General features: G+C 46.8%; 1 protein-coding gene across 6 annotated transcripts in view; it reads right to left on the bottom strand.

Annotated features, from left to right (window-relative positions):
• LOC119966423 (voltage-dependent L-type calcium channel subunit beta-2-like) overlaps positions 1-18,644 on the bottom strand; it is a 461,782-nt gene that overhangs the window by 191,507 nt on the left and 251,631 nt on the right. Inside the window, exon 1 of one of the 6 annotated variants that reach the window (XM_038798051.1) lies at positions 12,012-12,224. The exons of the other annotated variants lie outside the window; for them this stretch is intronic. Coding sequence (XP_038653979.1) covers positions 12,012-12,062 — 51 coding nt within the window. The 5' untranslated portion in view covers positions 12,063-12,224. Of the gene's footprint in view, positions 1-12,011; positions 12,225-18,644 lie in introns of those variants that run through there. 6 annotated transcript variants of the gene reach the window in all.

Genomic DNA, 18,644 nt, shown 5'->3' with positions numbered 1-18,644 from the left:
TCCGAAACCCCAAAAATTGCCACCCCTGGACCCATCACAACCCTTGTTTTTAGCACCCGGGACATGATGCCCGCAAATCCCTCCCAGTACCCCCTAAGCTTAGGGCATGCCCAAAACATGTGAACGTGGTTCGCCGGTCCTCCCGCGCACCTAGAGCATTTGTCCTCTATCCCAAAGAATTTGCTCATCCGAGCCACCGTCATATGGGACCTTAAATTGAATCAGCCCGAGCCTGGCACATGTCGCGGTCGAATTTACCCTACTCAGGGCCTCTGCCCACAGCCCGTCCTCCATTTCCCCGCCTAGCTCCTCCTCCCATTTAAGTTTCAGTTCCTCCGTCTGGGACCCTTCCTCCCTCATGAGCACCTTATAAATACCAGAGACTCTACCCTCCCCTTCTTCCCCCCTAGAAACTATTCTGTCTTGGATCCCATTGGCGGGAGGCGTGGGAAAGATGGGACCTGTCTACGAACAAAGTCCTGCAACTGTAGGTACCTAAAATCATTTCCCCACACCAGCCCAAATTTCTCTTCCAAGCTCCTCAAACTCGCGAAGCTCCCTTCCAGGAACATATCGCCCACCCTTCCCACCCCTGCCCGCCGCCATACTCGGAACCCCCCATCCATACTGCCGGGGGCAAACCGATGGTTGTCGCAGATTGGCGCCCAGACAGACGCCCCCGTCTCCCCTACATGCCTCCTCCACTGGCCCCATATCCGCAGGGTCACCACCACTACTGGGCTGGTGGAGTACTTGGCCGGCGGCAGCGGTAGAGGAGCCGTGACCAGGGCTACCAAGCTGGAGCCCCTGCACGAAGCCGCCTCCACCCGCTCCCAGATAGACCCCGTACTGACCATCCACTTCCTTATCATGGCGATGTTGGCCGCCCAGTAATAATTGATCAGACTCGGCAAAGCCAGCCCTCCCTCGCTGCAGTTCCTCTCCAACATCGCCTTCTTCACCCGCGGGGATTTTCCCGCCCAGACAAAGCTCATGATCAGTCCGTTAACTCTTTTGAAGAAGGACTGTGGGATAAAGATCGGGAGGCACTGAAAAACAAACAGAAATCTAGGGAGGATTGTCATCTTTACAGTCTGCACCCTCCCTGCCAGCGACAGCGGGAGTGCATCCCATCTCCAAAACTCTCCCTTCATTTGCTCCCCCACCCTGGCCAAATTTAACTTGTGCAGCCTGCCCCAGTCTCGTGCCACCTGGATTCCCAAATACCGGAGATTTTCCTCAACCAGCCTAAACGGTAGCCCTCTCAATCTGTTCTCCTGGCCCCTTGCCTGTACCACAAACATTTCACTCTTGGCCGCATTTAATTTGTATCCTGAAAACTGGCCGAACTTCCTCAACATTCCCAGTATACTTCCCATCCCGGCCACTGGGTCCGACACGTACAGGAGCAGGTCGTCTGCGTAAAGAGAGACCCTATGTTCTACCCCGCCCCTCACCATCCCCTTCCAACCCTCTGCGGCTCTCAGCGCAATCGCCAGCGGCTCTATGGCCAGCGCAAACAGCAGCGGGGAGAGCGGGCAGCCCTATCTGGTCCCTCGGTACAGCCTAAAGTACTCCAACACTTCTCTGTTAGTCCTGACGCTGGCCCTCGGGGCCTGATATAATAATTTGATCCAATCCACCAGTCCCTCCCCAAACCCAAACCGTCCGAGCACCTCCCATAGATAGTCCCACTCCACCCGGTCAAAGGCCTTCTCGGCGTCCATCCCCACCACTACCTCCACCTCCCTGCCCACCGGGGGCATCATTATCACATTAAGTAATCTTCTCAGGTTGGCCGCCAGCTGCCTACCTTTCACGAACCCAGTTTGGACCTCCCCAATCACCTCCGGTACGCAGTCCTCCATTCTAACCACCAGTACCTTTGCCAGGAGCTTGGCGTCAACGTTAATCAGGGAGATTGGCCTGTAGGACCCGCACACCTCCGGGTCTTTACCCCGCTTCAATATCAGTGATATAGTGGCTTGCGACATTGTCGGCGGCAGGGTCCCTCTGTGGCAGATTTACAGTTAATGGAGCCCTGTGCTCTGCTCCATTTTTGCCCTTCCCCAATCAGAGGCAGAGACATTGTGAAGACCATGCTGCGGTGCCTGTCATTTCCATTGCACACGGAACTCAGTCACAAAAATAAGTCATTTCCTCGTTGCTTCCCTTTTTAACTTTGCAAATGCAGCATGGCTTGCGCACCCAGTTTGAATGTTTAGTTCTATCTTGGCTGACAACCAGTGTTAGAAATTATCCCATTTTAAAGATCCACTTTCTCATTTTGAGACTGGTCAGAAAACAAAAAATAATTTCTTATTCCCGCCTGGAAACTTAAATGATTCTCAGGATTGTCTTTGCGCAATGTCAGACCAGTCATGCAGGATTCACGGCAACCATTGATAAAAGATTTATAAATTGGAGAACCTGCTGCAAATTAACCAGCTGGTGACTGCTTACCCACTGCAACTTTATCCAGCTTCTCTCAGCTGCAGTCACTTGGGAACTAACATATATTACAGATCTGATTTCACATTAAGAAGATGCCACTTGAAAGACGCAAGTCAGCGACTCTGCACGTGCGGCACATGGATGCTTTGGAGAGAGTGCAAAGAAGGTTTATGTTCTTGTACAGAGATGATTACTGAATCGGCGTACTAAAGAACATCTAGTTCAAGGCTGGACAAATTTATTATTGTATAATACACTGTAGGTAGGAAATTAATGCTATCAAACTGCTACTAACACAAACATAACTAACCACGGTGAATTCTCCTTCAGACTCCCCTAGGTTACAGTGTCACATGCTATTACTTGTCTGACACCTACTGGTCGGAGGCTAAACTTATTTACATATCCACTTGCTCATGCATATCACTACAACCGGGATGTTGCCTGGTCTGGAGGATGTTAGCTATGAGGAGAGATTGAATGAACTCAGATTGTTTTTGTTGGAAAGACGGAGGCTCAGGGAAGACCTGATTGAGGTCTACAAAAGGGAATGGTACTATTTGGCCCCGCCATTTTGGCACCGATTTTTTGGCGCCGTTTTTTTGGCGCTGAATTGGTTTGGCGCCGATTGTTTTGGCATTCAACGATTTGGCGCCGAATCTTAATTACCTACTTAATAACCACTTTTAAAACCAACATTTTAAATGTAGTTCTGTACCTAGTTCCACCAAAATTCCACCTAGTTCTGTAGCGCAACATACTCTTAGAATTTTACTCTAAAATTTAAAAGTAGTTAAGTCTAATTTTACTTTACTGATTCTCATAAAAATTTATGAGAATCAGTAAAGTTTGCAGAAATGGCTGAAAGTATTTTAAGTAAGAAAGTCAAACCTAAATTTTCTCACAATGGATATCTATATGTGTTCGACAAGCATAGCAAGAAGGACACTTTGATGAAGTTTTGGAGATGTGAAAACAAGAACGAGTGCAAAGCCCGTATACACACTAAAAACAATGAAGTGATAAAGGAAATAAACGAGCATTCTCATGGTGCTTCAGCAGCAAGCGTGGAAGTAGCTGCAATTAAAACAAGTGTAAAGTGCCGGGCTGGAGAGAGTCAAGATCTACCATCGGCAATTTTAAGTTCTTGTACAGAAAATATTTCTCAAGCCGCTCAAGGAGTACTTCCAACTGCAGACGCAATGAAGCAAATTGTAAGGAGAAGAAGAAATCAAATGAACCTCGTTCCTCCAAATCCTGTTCATGTTCGTGAATTAGTGATCCCCGTTGATTACAAACATTACATGAAGAACAATGGTGAACGTGAGAACTTTTTAATAGCAGACAGTGGTCATGAAGATGATAGAATTTTAATTTTTGGGAGACAAAGCTGGACTGTGTTTCTATTAGATTCTGAAGTGTGGTATGTTGATGGGACCTTTAAATTATCTCCTCCGTTATTTACACAGGTTTATGTAATTATGGGAAGAAGGCATGGAGGAGTTCATCCAGTTTTATATGCCTTATTACCAAATAAAAGGCGTGCAACATATGTACGCATGTTTCAGATGGTTCATGACGCAATCCCAGGACTAAATCCGGGAAGAATTTCATTTATTTACATGCTTTGGCGCCAAACCGTGGTGGGCCAAAAAAATGAGCGCCATAACAACTGAGCGCCAAAAAAACGGCGCCAAATGATCGGGGCCAAAAAGGCGGCGCCAAAAAGCACCCGACCCCTACAAAATTATGAGAGGTATAGACAGGGTGAATAGTCAGAAGCATTTTCCCAGGGTGGACGACTCAATTACAAGGGGGCATAGGTTCAAGATGAGAGGGGGAAAGTTTAGGGGAGATGTGCGTGGAACATTTTTCACAAAGAGGGTGATTGGTGCCTGGAACACGTTGCCAGTGAAGATGGTGCAGGCAGGCATAGCAACGTTTAAGATGTACCTTGATAGACACATGAATGGGCGGGAAATGGAGGGATACAGATCGTTTGGCCAATAAGTAGTAGGTCTAAATAAGTAATCTGAATCAGTGCAGGCTTGGTGGGCCTAAGGGCCTGTTCCTGTCCTGTAATATTCTTTGTTCTTAGTCCAGGATCTGAACGGTCTGTGGTGAAGATGAACCTGGTTCGTTAAGGTCATCAGTTCTTACCAACCTAGAGTGCATCCATAGTGCATCTAGTGGTAGAGATATATATTGGGGGACATAAGCAAGGTCAAAACGATTTGTCTTATCAAAGTTCTGTATCTAACAATAATGCTTAAGGCTGTATTCCATTGACTGAAGTATGTAACAATGATCAGCATTAGACCACCGGGGTATACCCATGATTTAATACTGCTTTTACATTGTTAGAATCCATCGTCTCAATGTTTTAATGGTCCTTAGTGCAGAGAGGTGTTGATCCATTACTGCATACTGTCTGGGGTATTAATCTGCTGTACGGTTGACAGGTAAGTTGGCCTATCATCTAGGAGGGCCGTGTCCCATACACACAAGTGGAGTTGGAAAGCACAGTTCACCAGGCAAGAACTCGGTGTGGCAGGTCATGGAATGACACGTGCACAAGGATGGCACAGACACTATGAATGCCACCACATTTGTAAAACAACATTACAAACACTTCTTATACCTCTGGTTCAGACTCACAGTGACACAGAATGCCTCCAGACTTCAAAAAACATGATCAACTCTTGACTGGAGACCTGCATGAAGGGGCACAGTCTCGTGCTTTGAAAATGTCAACAGTTCAAAATGACTGACTTGACCGCTGTTTGAAAAATGCCGTGAAGCTGTTCAGCCAATCACAGGATGATTCTTCCCTGCATGTGCTTCTGGTACTGGGGCGATTTTGAGCCCACAATCGGAATGAGGGAGAACAGCGATGCGGGCCGATAATCCGGTGGGGTTCGGAAAGGGCGTCCCAATTTGACGAGCCCTCAACAGTGATACCATAAGGTTCACACCCATAAAGGACGGGACCCGAATTTAAATGGATTTTATACATTTGATTATTATTGCTGGGCCTCCCCGTCACATGATTCCCCCGTCACTAATTATTAATACCTCGCCGACGTTTAAAACCAGTTTGGCAAAATGAGAAACAATCGAGGAGATCCCTCCAAAAGGTAAGTATAGCCCTTGGTGGGAGAGGGACATGTCCTGGCACAGCGAACAGGTCCAGCCTCTGTCATGTGGCAGTACCGAGGTTAGGCCGTGAGGTGGAAATTTGCAGATATGGGGGGAGGGGGGAGGGTCTGCGTAAGGCACTGGCAGGTGGAAAGCCAGCGATATCTCAAGAGTGGTGGGGTGGAGGATCCCTCGTTGATTGTCTGTGGGGGAACCCTCGATATCTCCATGATTGGGGCCATTAAATTTCATCATGGTTTCAAGTTGAACATGGGCAAGGAAACCTGCTGATTACCACATACCATCCACAATCAATTGATAAATCAGTACTCCTCCATGTTGGAGAAGGTGGCAAGGACACAGAATGTACTCTGGGTAGGGGACATCAATGTCCATCACCCAATGTGGTTCCTAGCACCACTGCTGACCGGGCTCCAAGGTAATAGCTGCTAGGCTGGCTCAGGGAGGGAACCAATAAGAGGGAAAACCATACTGGACCTCACCCTCAGCATCCTGCCTGCTGCAGATGCATCTGCCCATGATATAAGGGGCTGGTTTAGCTCACTTGGCTAAATCGCTGGCTTTTAAAGCAGACCAAGCAGGCCAGCAGCACGGTTCGATTCCCATACCAGCCTCCCCGGACAGGCGCCGGAATGTGGCGACTAGGGGCTTTTCACAGTAACTTCATTGAAGCCTACTCGTCACAATAAGCGATTTTCATTTCATTCATTTCATATCGGTAGGAGTGACCACCGGGTCACAGTCCTTGTGGGATAAAGTCCCGTCTTCACATTGAGGATACCCTCCATTGTGTTGTGAGGCACTACCAATGTACCAAATGGCCCAGATTCAGAATAGATCCAGCAACCCAAGACTGGGCATCCATGAGGCGCTGTGGGCCATCAGCAGCAGCAGAATTGTACTCAGCCACAAGCTGTAACCTCATGGTCTGGCATATCCTTCAATCTACCATTACCACCAAACCAGGAGATCAATCCTGATTCTATGAAGAGTGCAGGAAGACATGCCACGAGCAGCACCAGGCATACTGAAAAATAATAGAGGTGTTAATGTGGTGAAGCTACAATACAGGCCAATTTGACTCACCCACGTGATATCAAGAAATGGCAGAGGGTACTGGATACTTCACCGGCTGTGCGCCCCAAGAATATTCCAGCAGCAGCACTGAAGACTTACTTGTATTCCAGAATTTTCCACGCCCCTAGCCAAGCTGTTCCAGTACAGTTACAACACTGGCATCTACCCAGTAATGTGGAAAATTGTCCAGGTACGTCCTGTACACACAAAGCAGGACAGATCCTGCCACACCACTATAAATAACAGTGAAACAGAATAACTGGAGGCCTTGTTCATCGTTGCCGGGGATTTCAACTAGGCCACCCTCAAGAGTGTACTGCCAAAATTCCACCAACATATCTCGTGCCCCACCAGCGGCATCAACATCTTCGACCACTGCTGCACAAACATCAAGAACACCCATCGATACATCCCCGACTGCACTTCAGCAGATCACGCCATAAAATGATGCTTCTTCTCCCGCATACAAGCAGAAACTTAAAAAAGGGAGAATCTGGTTCAGAAGGTTGGGCAGTGCTGTTCCGAGAAAAAAGAGCTCCTACGCAACTGCTTGGAGTCAGTGGACTGGTCCATATTCAAGTAGTAGATAACGGGGAGCCAATGGGTGTGGTACATCTGGATTTCCAAAAAGCCTTTGACAAGGTGCCACACAAAAGATTGCTGCATGAGATAAAGATGAATGGCATTAAGGGTAAAGTAGTAGCATGGATAGAGGATTGGTTAATTAATAGAAAGCAAAGAGTGGGGATTAATGGGTGGTTCTCTGGTTGGCAATCAGTAGCTAGTGGTGTCCCTCAGGGATCCGTGTTGGGCCCACAATTGTTCACAATTTACATAGATGATTTGGAGTTGGGGACCAAGGGCAATGTGTCCAAGTTTGCAGATGACAGTAAGATGAGTGGTAAAGCGAAAAGTGCAGAGGATACTGGAAGTCTGCAGAGGGATTTGGATAGGTTAAGTGAATGGGCTAGGGTCTGGCAGATGGAATACAATGTTGACAAATGTGAGGTTATTTATTTTGGTAGGAATAACAGAAAACGAGATTATTATTTAAACGATAAAATATTAAAGCATGCCGCTGCGCAGAGAGACCTGGATGTGCTAGTGCATGAGTCACAGAAAGTTGGTTTACAGGTGCAACAGGTGATTAAGACGGCAAATGGAATTTTGTCCTTCATTGCTAGAGGGATAGAGTTTAAGACTAGGGAGGTTAAGTTGCAATTGTACAAGGTGTTAGTGAGGCCACACCTGGATTATTGTGTTCAGTTTTGGTCTCCTTACTTGAGAAATGACATACTGGCACTGGAGGGTGTGCAGAGATTCACTAGGTTTATCTCAGAGCTGAAGGTGTTGGATTATGAGGAGAGGTTGAGTAGGCTGGGACTGCACTCGTTGGAATTTAGAAGGATGAGGGGGGATCTTATAGAAACATTTAAAATTATGAAGGGAATAGATAGGATAGATGCGGGCAGGTTGTTTCCACTGGCGGGTGAAAGCAGAACTAGGGGACATAGCCTCAAAATAAGGGGAAGTAGATTTATGACTGAGTTTAGGAGGAACTTCTTCACCCAAAGGTTTGTGAATCTATGGAATTCCTTGCCCAGTGAAGCAGTTGAGGCTCCTTCATTAAATGTTTTTAAGGTAAAGATAGATAGTTTTTTGAAGAATAAAGGGATTAAGGGTTATGGTGTTCGGGCCAGAAAGTGGAGCTGAGTCCACAAAAGATCAGCCATGATCTCATTGAATGGCGGAGCAGGCTCGAGGGGCCATATGGCCTACTCCTGCTCCTAGTTCTTATGTTCTTAACTCAGCGGCCAATGAAAACGAGTATGCCACCACCATGACAGACTTCATCAGCAAGTTTGTAGAAGATTGCGTGCCAAAGAAGGTAATACGTACAACCGGAAACCATGGTTAAATCGAGAGATCCACTCCCTACTGAAGACCAGATTTGAGGTGTTCAAGACAGACAACCTGTCCTATACAAGACATTCAGGTATGACCTCCGCAAAGCCATCAGGGATGCCAAGAGACAATACCAGACTAAATTAGAATCACAGACTAATAACACGGACTCTCTTCAGTTGTGGCAAGGCTTAAACAACATAACGGGCAACAAAGCAAAGCTGAGTAGAATCTCTGGCAGCAGCGCACCCTTCCCAGCCAAGCTCATATCAAAGCTCCAAATTCTAAGGCTTGGCTCCTTCCTCTGCAGCTGGATCCTCGACTTCCTGACCATAGACCACAATCAGTGAGGATAAACAACACCTTCTCCACGATAGTCCTTAATACCGGGGCCCCGCAAGGCTGCGTACTTAGCACCTTACTATACTCCCTACTCACACACAACTGTGTGCCAAAATTTAGCTCCAACTCCAACTACAAGTTTGCTGATGACACGACCATAGTGGGTCGGACCTCGAACAACGATGAGTCAGAGTACAGGAGGGAGATAGAGAACCTAGTGGCGTGGTAAAACAGTTTTGTGAATCTTTTATTTCTTTCATTTTCTTTCAAAATTCAGCATAAAATATTTTTTTTTACTACTCATTCATGGGGCATGGATATCGCTGGCTGGGCCAGCATTTATTGCCCATCCAGAATTACCCTTGAGGGGGCAGCTAAGAGTCAACCACATTGCTGTGGGTCTGGAGTCACATTTAGACCAGACCAGGTAAGGAGGGCAGATTTCCTTCCCTAAAGGACATGAGTGAACCATATGGGTTTTTAAACAACAACCGCAATGATTTCATGGTCATCATTAGAATTTTAATTCCAGATTTTTATTGAATTCAAATTTCGGCAGTGGCGGGATTCGAACCCAAGTCCCCAGAGCATTACCCTAGGTTTATGGTTTAGAGTACCACTGTGCCACCTCCTCCCCAGAGGGCAATTAGGGATGGGTAACAAATGCTGGCCTAGTCAACAACGCCCACATCCTAAGAACAAAAAAAAATGAAGTACTCATGAGCACATAATCTGAATACTAATGGACACAGCAGAATAAAAACAACACTGCCTGCATTTATATTTCAGAGAACATAACAATAACACTCAGCCTCAGTTATCAGCCAGTGAAAGCCATTTTCACAAAGGGTCATCTGGACTTGAAACGTTAGCTCTTTTCTCTCCTTACAGATGCTGCCACGACCTGCTGTGATTTTCCAGCATTTTCTCTTTCGTTTCAGATTCCAGCATCCGCAGTAATTTGCTTTTATTTTAAAGCCATTCCACTGTCACCCGTATTGATTTAAACTTCATTTAAGTCTTTCAAACGAGGAAATGAAGTCAAATGCCATATAGAATTAGCTTGGAAGTGTTTAAGCACATGTTGAAATCAAATTTTCAAAAATGCTTTGGACTTGATGTATTCCTTATATTATTAGGTTATGAATCCCATAATCTCTGCTATATTGCAAATTGAAATTAAAAATATTTTCTATTAAAGCCAGAGGAAAAGGGGACATCAATGGACCAAAGCAGCAAATGGAGTTAAAAATACACCAGTCACTTAAAAATTTGAAGCTTCCAGTCTATCTTGTAAGGGCCTTCTTCAACCTTTAACAGTTTACCAAATAAGGACATGGAGCTTCTCAAGGAACAGGTGTTAGTTAGAGAACTGCTGTCAGACACTCAAATAACCAGCATGATTAATTTAACACTTCAGATTTCCTTTCTGACAATCTCCTCTTCTTTACTTTGAATTGACAAGCATCGGATATAAAACTATTTATTTAAAAATGGTAGCAGCTCAAAAAACGAGGAGGAACAAGGCATGGTTTCTTTAAATGATGAAGGTTTCAAACAACTCTGTCAAGTTGTCCGATTGCAGGAGACTAGGACATTTGACTAGTTCCGATAAAGAGTCCGACCTGATCCATTAATCTAACTTTCTTTCAAATGCTGACTGACTTGTAGGAAGAAATGCCAACCCTCCCCCAATGTGGTTAAAATTAAAAAATTGCACCAGGTTCCAGTTTTATTGGAAGCGATTCAGGGCAGGCGACCAACTGCTCATCCATAATTTAAATATTTTTAAGAGGCTCAAATTTTACCAGTTTTGAAGTCAAGTTCTCAGGGCTCAGGAAAAATTGCAGCTGAGATAAAGCTTGACAATCCCTTTCCGCGCAATCCCCCTAGCCATTTTGCCTGGACAGTTTCTCCCACCATCTTCTCCATACCCTGTTTCTGGTTCATATCTCAATCTGGTTTGCTGCTGAACGGGAAATGGAGAAAAACACTGTGAATGAGGTTCCACCATTAAATTCACTTGAACTCCATGTTACATGCATTCCCCTATGACCCTGCCCCGCTCCTATCCCACTGCCACTCTACATGTCGAGGCTATAGTTTCTGATTGAAGTTTCTGATCTATAGTGTGTAATGTCACAGTCAAGTTAGCTTTAGATAGAAATTATCAATAAATCCTTTCACTCCGATATCGTGGTGTCAGTTGTTTGGCAGTTAACATTTGTATAAGAGTGTTAATTAAAAAAAAACTCTTTGTTCAAATCAATAAATGTAGATTGTTTTCCCAGGTGGTTTTCAAGAAAAATATTTAGAAAATGTATGGCATTATCTTCATGACTGGTGGATATCTGAATGATTCACTTTATTGTTTACAGTATTTATAGACAAAATGAGAATGCAAATTTTATTTGAAGCCTCCTTTCTTAAAAGAGCTTTCAAATATTTTTTTTTAGCCAACTCAGAATGCTAACTAGGTGTAAAAGAGAGGTGTGTGTAGCCAACAAGTTGAATTATTAAAGAAGTATGACTAAAGAAAGTTTTATTCACGGATCCACACTCCATCACAAGTTACAAACATTGAAAAAACCCTTGAATTATGTGAACCCACGTTCTACGGCATGTTTTCCGACGGCTCACTATTGGCCGCTGGTGTGACCTTCCGGTCCTGCTGATGTCTACGGCATTTTGCGTGGCTCGCCCATCCTGCTGCTGGGGTACCCACCATGGGGCGGGGGAACTGTCTTCAACGGGACCGGAAGATCCCAACGGAAGGAAGATGCCAGAAAATCCCGTCCACTGTTTAGCAAATGTAAAATAATGTTAGATTTACCTTGCATTACTGTACCTGCATTGGAGTTTCTGGCTGCTTAGAGCTATCACTCTGCTACTTACTATGCCATTCCCACATTTAAAAGACAACACAATCGCGGCAATTCAAAGGGAGTTCTGTCAATCATTTGTCAACTCGATCTCTTGATCATCACATTCACTAAATATCACACAGATCTAGTGTTCTGTGGGATTGGCTCACTGCTGACCCTCTGGCCTACTGTAATAAAATGGCTGCTTACCTCAGCAAAGAGGTGTTCAAGACCAGGTGTAATTAGATGTCGATCAAGCATATCAAACTAGATCCAAGTGGGTCACTTTCTCTTGCAGGAACAGGACAGAACACAAACACATTCACTGCTGCATCCAACCAAAACTATGTGCTGTTGGCTTTTTACACCTCCTATTCAGGGGCCTGACTTCCTGTACAGAATATAGGCCTGGCTCACAGCTGCTGGAGCCTTCTGTTGGAATGCAGTGTTGATCTGCTTCAGCTGTTCATTTGATCCAGCTTCTGCTTTAATTTTGAACTCAGAACCACAAGTCCTGTCAATGCAAGTTAACAGACAGTGTGGGAGGAACTAACTCCTCTCCGAAGTGACGTGGAGTGGACTGCCGATGATTGCTGTCAGATGGAGAATAACATTTCATTAGTGCCTATACGTGCCTCTTGAAGAAGTGAGTTTTGAACAAGGCTAATGGCCGTCCCAATCTTTGGCCTCCTCTTCATAAACAACTACAGAGAAAACAATTAGCTCAGCCAACCCGAATTGCAATGATTAATGGTAATGGCACACGCAGCTGTACTGTGTTTGCAGTATTATTAAAAAATACACTTAGTTTTTTTCCCTGTAGGTTGCCATACTCCAATAAATCTGACCACAAGCTATTGAAACTTTCTGGATTTCTGAGTTTAAAAAAAATGAAATGAAATGAAAATCGCTTATCGTCACAAGTAGGCTTCAAATGAAGTTACTGTGAAAAGCCCCTAGTCGCCACATTCCGGCAACTGTTCGGGGAGGCTGGTACGGGAATTGAACTGTGCTGCTGGCTTACCTTGGTCTGCTTTCAAAGCCAGCGATTTAGCCCTGTGCTAAACCAGCCCCTTATTCTGAATATTAGCACCCTTTTTAAAATTGTATATTTACGTGCTATGTGACAATCACATCATCAAATTTATGAATGACCACTGTTGCTGGAGACATAGGACTAAACTACAGTGAAATCGAATCTGACTAGAATGATCCACTATTTACCTCTTTGCACTGGTGTCTGTTATAATATGGTCCTTTTGGAAACCTGACAAAAGGGGCAATTATCCGGGCCATTAGCCTCAGCTGGGATTCGTGATGGCCCATTCAATCGAGTGAGAGGGCCAAATTTGGGATTCTACCCCCCCACACTCCGTTCATGCCCCCCCAAAAAAACAAAGAAACAGAAAAAGGTGAACTCAGCCTTGATGTTCCCCCACGGAGGTACCTGTCCTCCACACACACAACCACAAAACCCAAAAGAACACTTCAAGGGGAAAAGTTTCCCAAGAACAAAGAAACCTCCTCACAACTCCTCCAAAGTTCAATGTCCTCATTCTTCTGCCAGTGCATGGTCCTTCAAAAACTCCATCGCCTCCTCTGGCACACCAAAATAATATTCTCGATTCTGGAAAGTCACCCAGAGGCGGGCAGGGACAGCACCCCGAACTTCACCCCCTTCTTGAAGAGGGCCGCCTTGACCCGGTTAAACATGACCCTCCTCTTCGCCAGTGCTGCACCTAGGTCTTGATACGTCCGCAGCTCATTCCCTTCCCGGGTGCACTTCCTCATCTGCCTCACCCACCGAAGAATCTTTTCTTTATCCAGAAAGAGTTACAACAGCACCACCATCGCCCTCGGCTACTCACCCGCCTGTGGCCTCCTCATCAGCGCCATGTGCCCTCGGTCGACCTCCAGGGATGGGTCAAAGGTCTCCTCCCCCATCAGCTGCCCCAACATATTGGCCACATTTGTACCGACCTCCACTCCTTCGAAGCCTTCAGACATCCCCACAATCCTTAAATTCTGCCTTCTAGAGCGGTTCTCCATATCCTCCACCTTCTCCTTCAGCCTCTTTTGGGACTCCCGCATCACCCCTACCTTGGCCATCAGTGAGGCCAATTGCTCCTCGTGCTTCCCCACCACCTCCTCCACTTCTGGATCACCCGGCCCTGGGACTCCAGCCTCTGCTCCACTCTCTCAATACCCGCTTTGAGAGGCTCCACCATCTTGGCCAGGGCCTCCCTTTTACTGCTTGCTGAAATTAACATTTAAAAGTTCCACCAACTGCTCCGTTGACCACTGGGCTGGCAGGACAAGCCCTTTTCCCTCCACATCCTTATCTGTGGAGCATCATGAAACTCTCCTGTTCCAACAGCTTCTTTCTTATTGACCTACTCCTAGTTCATGGATCCATTTACCAGCCACACGAGAGAAGTTATGCCTTTTCCTGGCACTCCTACACCTGTTTCCATCCAAAAACGTCATCCTTCAGATTGGGAAAGGACCGAAAAGTACCACCTTGAGCGGGAGCTACCAAATGTGCGATCGCTCATTCCATGGCCGCCACGGGAAGTCAAATTAGATAATAGTTAACCAGTTGTATTTGCTGCCTGTTTAATTATAGCCATGATGTGGAGATGCCGGCGTTGGACTGGGGTGAGCACAGTAAGAAGTCTTACAACACCAGGTTAAAGTCCAACAGGTTTGTTTCAAACACGAGCTTTCGGAGCACGGCTCCTTCTTCAGGTGAATCACCTGAAGAAGGAGCCGTGCTCCGAAAGCTCGTGTTTGAAACAAACCTGTTGGACTTTAACCTGGTGTTGTAAGACTTCTTACTGTGTTTAATTATAGTTATTGTTAATAATTAACTGTATTTAAATTTACAAAGCTGGTGACTGTAGTTAATGCACAGCCAAAGACTTCAGGGGCGAAATTCTCCCCTACCCGGCGGGGCGGGTGGCTCCCCGCGTAGCGGAGTGGCGCCAACCAGTCCGGCGTCGGGCCTCCTCAAAGGTGCGGAGCTCTCCGCACCTTTAGGGGCTAGGCCCGCGCCGGAGTGGCTCCTGCTCCGCCGAGTGGCGGCAACGGCCTTTGGCGCTACGCCAGCCAGTGTCGGGGCTGGCCGAAAGGCCTTTGCCGGTCGGCGTGTGTCTGCGCATGCGCCGGAGCGTCAGCGGCCGCTACGTCACCATCGGCACATGTACGGTGGAGGCGGTCTCTTATGCCTCCGCCATGGTGGAGGCCGTGGCGACGGCAGAAGAAAAAGAGTGCCTCCACGGCACTGGCCCACCCGCCGATCGGTGGGTCCCGATCGCGGGCCAGGCCACCATGGGGGCACCCCCCGGGGTTCGATCGCCCCGCGCCCCCCCACGACCCCGGGGGGCCGCTCACACCGCCTGCTCCCGCCGGCACAGAGGTGGTTTAAACCACGTCGGCGGGAGAGGCCTGACAGCGGCGGGACTTCGGCCCATTGCGGGCCAGAGAATCGCCGCGGGAGGCACCCAGATCGGCGGGGCGCGATTCCCGCTCTCGCCGATTCTCGGGTGGCGGAGAATTCCGGCCATGGCGGGGGCGGGATTTACTCTGGCCCCGGGCGATTCCCCGACCCTGCAGGGGGGGGTCGGAGAATTCCGCCCCAGATGTTTTTGAAGAATTAATAGATAATTACAACTATGTTGCGACTCCAGATCACATGGGACTGGAATTGACCGTGCACTAGCCCAGGGTGTTGTAACACTGTGCTTGTACTGCATTTTATTCTAACATTCAGAATTTTACTAAAATTGGGAAGTCTGAAACACACAGACTGACCCTCTTGTTTGTGCACTGATTAAAGAATTGATCATCTGGACTAAACTATCCAAAACTATCGTGTAAAAATTCTGAATGACTTTTATCTTCCATTAGCAGCAAGAAAGGAAATACAATCCAACAGGAAGTTATGCAAAGGGAGATATTTCAGACAAAGTCCAAGGTGGCGATTCTCCAATATGGAGCCCAAGTGTTCGCACCATCGTGAACGCTGTCGCGTTTCACAACGGCGCAAACCGGGCCCTGGTACGACCGATTCTGGCCCCCACAGAGGGCCGGCATGGCACTGGAGCGGTTCACGCCGCTCCAGCCTCCTTTCGCAGCGGCAAATGGGTGCTGTGCCAACACGTGCATGCGCAGTTGGGCCGCGCCAACCTGCGCATGCGCGGGGGTACTTCTTTAGCGCGCCGGCCCTGACTCAAGATGGCGTTGGTGTTCAGGGGCCGGTGCGCCAGAAAATAGGCCCGGTGGGAGGGTGTAGGCCGGCCCGCCGATCGGTGGGTCCCGATCGCGGGCCAGACCCCATCGGAGGCATCCCCCCAGTGAAGGAGCCCCCCTCCCCCACACAGGCCGACCCCCCAACTGTTCGCGCAGAGTTCCCGCCAGCAGTGACCAGGGGTGAACGGCGCCAGTGGGACTCTATTGTATCGGCGCGTCCGCTCGGCCCATCCGGGCTGGAGAATCGGCGGGGCCGCCGATTATAGCGGCTCGCGGCCAGCGCCGCGCCAAACGCGCCGGTGCAAATGGCGCCGATTCTCTGCACCTCGGAGAATCGCACCCCGGCGTTGGCCGTGGTGGTGCGGTTGTGGCGATTCTCCGGCCCGGCGCGGGGCTCGGAGAATCGCCCTCCAAGTGTTTGATCGGTAGTGTCTCATAAACATCCTGCTAAGATCTGAGATCTATAATCAGCCAACTACTAAACATTAATATCTGTCTAAAACATGGGAATGCACCAATTTCAACAATTATTTCCAGTTCAATGTCTCAAAGCATGTAAAAGGAAATATACATGTCACTCAGAGCCTTGCTGCATCTGCTTTCTGGTTGAACGACAATAACCCTGACCTTTTCGGCTCATGATAGAAGATTCAATGCAACAAAGGACAGCCCCAGATAAAATCTATCTACCTACATTAGTGAGCTTATGTGCTCCAATCGTTATTTTAATACTATCACTAACCACCTATAGGTTATGCTGAAAAAAAAAAAATGACTGACACTGGCAAGATATTTTATTTGCCTACATATTGAAAATATAGGATTAATTGAATATTTGATTTATAAGCGATTGTGCGACATATTTATGGTTTCTTCCTGCTTGGATAGGGAGCATGACGGTGAAGAGGAGCCAAGCAATTGTTTTTTTATAAGGAGATTTGGACAGCTTGTGTCAATCCAGGATTTACAGTATGAGATAAACACAGGTCCCTTTTAACATAGAGAACTGCTGGTCATCCAGCTCCTTTCTAAGGATGTTTGGAGAATATAGCAATTCCACATAAAGCAATCATGAAGGTCTAACTTAGTGTTCTTTCTTCAAAACGTGGAATAATTAGAAGCCCTGGAGTCTGTGTGAATGCACTAAACTGGAATCTTTACCATGTTTGATGCACTAACATATGCAATCATAATGTATCTTCCAGTCAACAATGACAATGAGATAAGCAAAATGATTTTGAAACAAGACATCCATTTTATCGTCACACTGGCTTACATTCACATTAGTAACAGAAAATAAGATGCTCAAAGGACTTTGCTTTCTGTGGAGTAAGTAAATGTGAATTAAAAATGACAGAATTGTGCTTGTGCTGCAGATGGACACTTTAAATCAACACATTATGTAGTTTCCTAAAGACTACATAATACATGCTGTATATTGTTGACTGAGAGTCCAGAAATCCATTCTACTGATCAAACACCAGGCAAAACATTGCTAGATTAACATCTCTGGCTCTCTGATCTCTACTGTCAATTTCACAATGTTTATTTACACACGGCTAAGGATTCATATGCTTTCAGTTTCTGTTATTGATTCTTTAAAGGGTCTGCATGATTTATCATTTTACTTGAATGCAGCAACATTGATAGGACTACTTTAGCAAAATAAAAAAATGTTTTTTCTTAACACACTCTATCGGCACTATAGGTTGATTCTATATGGCATTGTTGAATGGGCATGAAAGTGCCATAGCTTGGAGTAGGGGGCATGTAAGGCCATGGGGGTAGGTTGGGCACAGCTTGGCACAGAAGCAGGAGGAACCATGGGGGGTTGGGTGTGGGGTGTAACAGAGCATAGAGGGAATGAGGAACCATATAGATGGGTGGGACATAGTTTGGCAGAAGAGGAATGAGGAGCCATGGGGTGGGTGAGGGGCATGAAGCAACATGGATGGGACATGGGTGTGTGTGTGGGGAGGGCGCCGGTGAGGGTCTGTTTTTATTTTAACTGAGACAAAGTCCCACATCACTGAGGTCGGTCTTTCAAATCACATGCCTTTGCACCCAGCAGACCCAGTGGCTTTCGTCAACCTCTTTCCTGGGTCAGCTATCCAGTCTGCAGCCGATGGTCCCCATTCCTCACCCCCCCCCCCCCCAACATTGTCTGACAATGAAGACCCTGCTTTTGTGGGTATTTTCTTCCGAGAGGGCAGGCCGCGCTGGGATCTATCCCGATTCCGAACCGAGTCAGTGATGAAAATCCAGGCCATGATAATACAAATTTTTTTAAAAATTGAGAGTACCCAATTCATTTTTTCCAAATAAGGGGCAATTTAGATTGGCCAATCCACCTAGCCTGCACATCTTTGGGTTTTGGGGGCGAAACCCACGCAAACACGGGGAGAATGTGCAAACTCCACACAGACAGTGACCCAGAGTCGGGATTGAACCTGGGACCTCGGTGCCGTGAGGCAGCAGTGTTAAACACTGCGCCACTTTGCTGCCCTTTAACAATATCAGATTACCTACAATGCGTGGATTGTACCGGTTCACGAAGGCAACTAACAACCAAGGGCAATTAGGGGCGGGCAA

The sequence above is a fragment of the Scyliorhinus canicula genome, chromosome 5 (genome assembly GCF_902713615.1).
Source record: "Scyliorhinus canicula chromosome 5, sScyCan1.1, whole genome shotgun sequence".
In the NCBI taxonomy this organism is placed as follows: domain Eukaryota; kingdom Metazoa; phylum Chordata; class Chondrichthyes; order Carcharhiniformes; family Scyliorhinidae; genus Scyliorhinus; species Scyliorhinus canicula.
The sequence above is the reverse complement of the archived record's forward strand: the minus strand, read 5'-3'. Positions and strand labels throughout refer to the sequence as shown.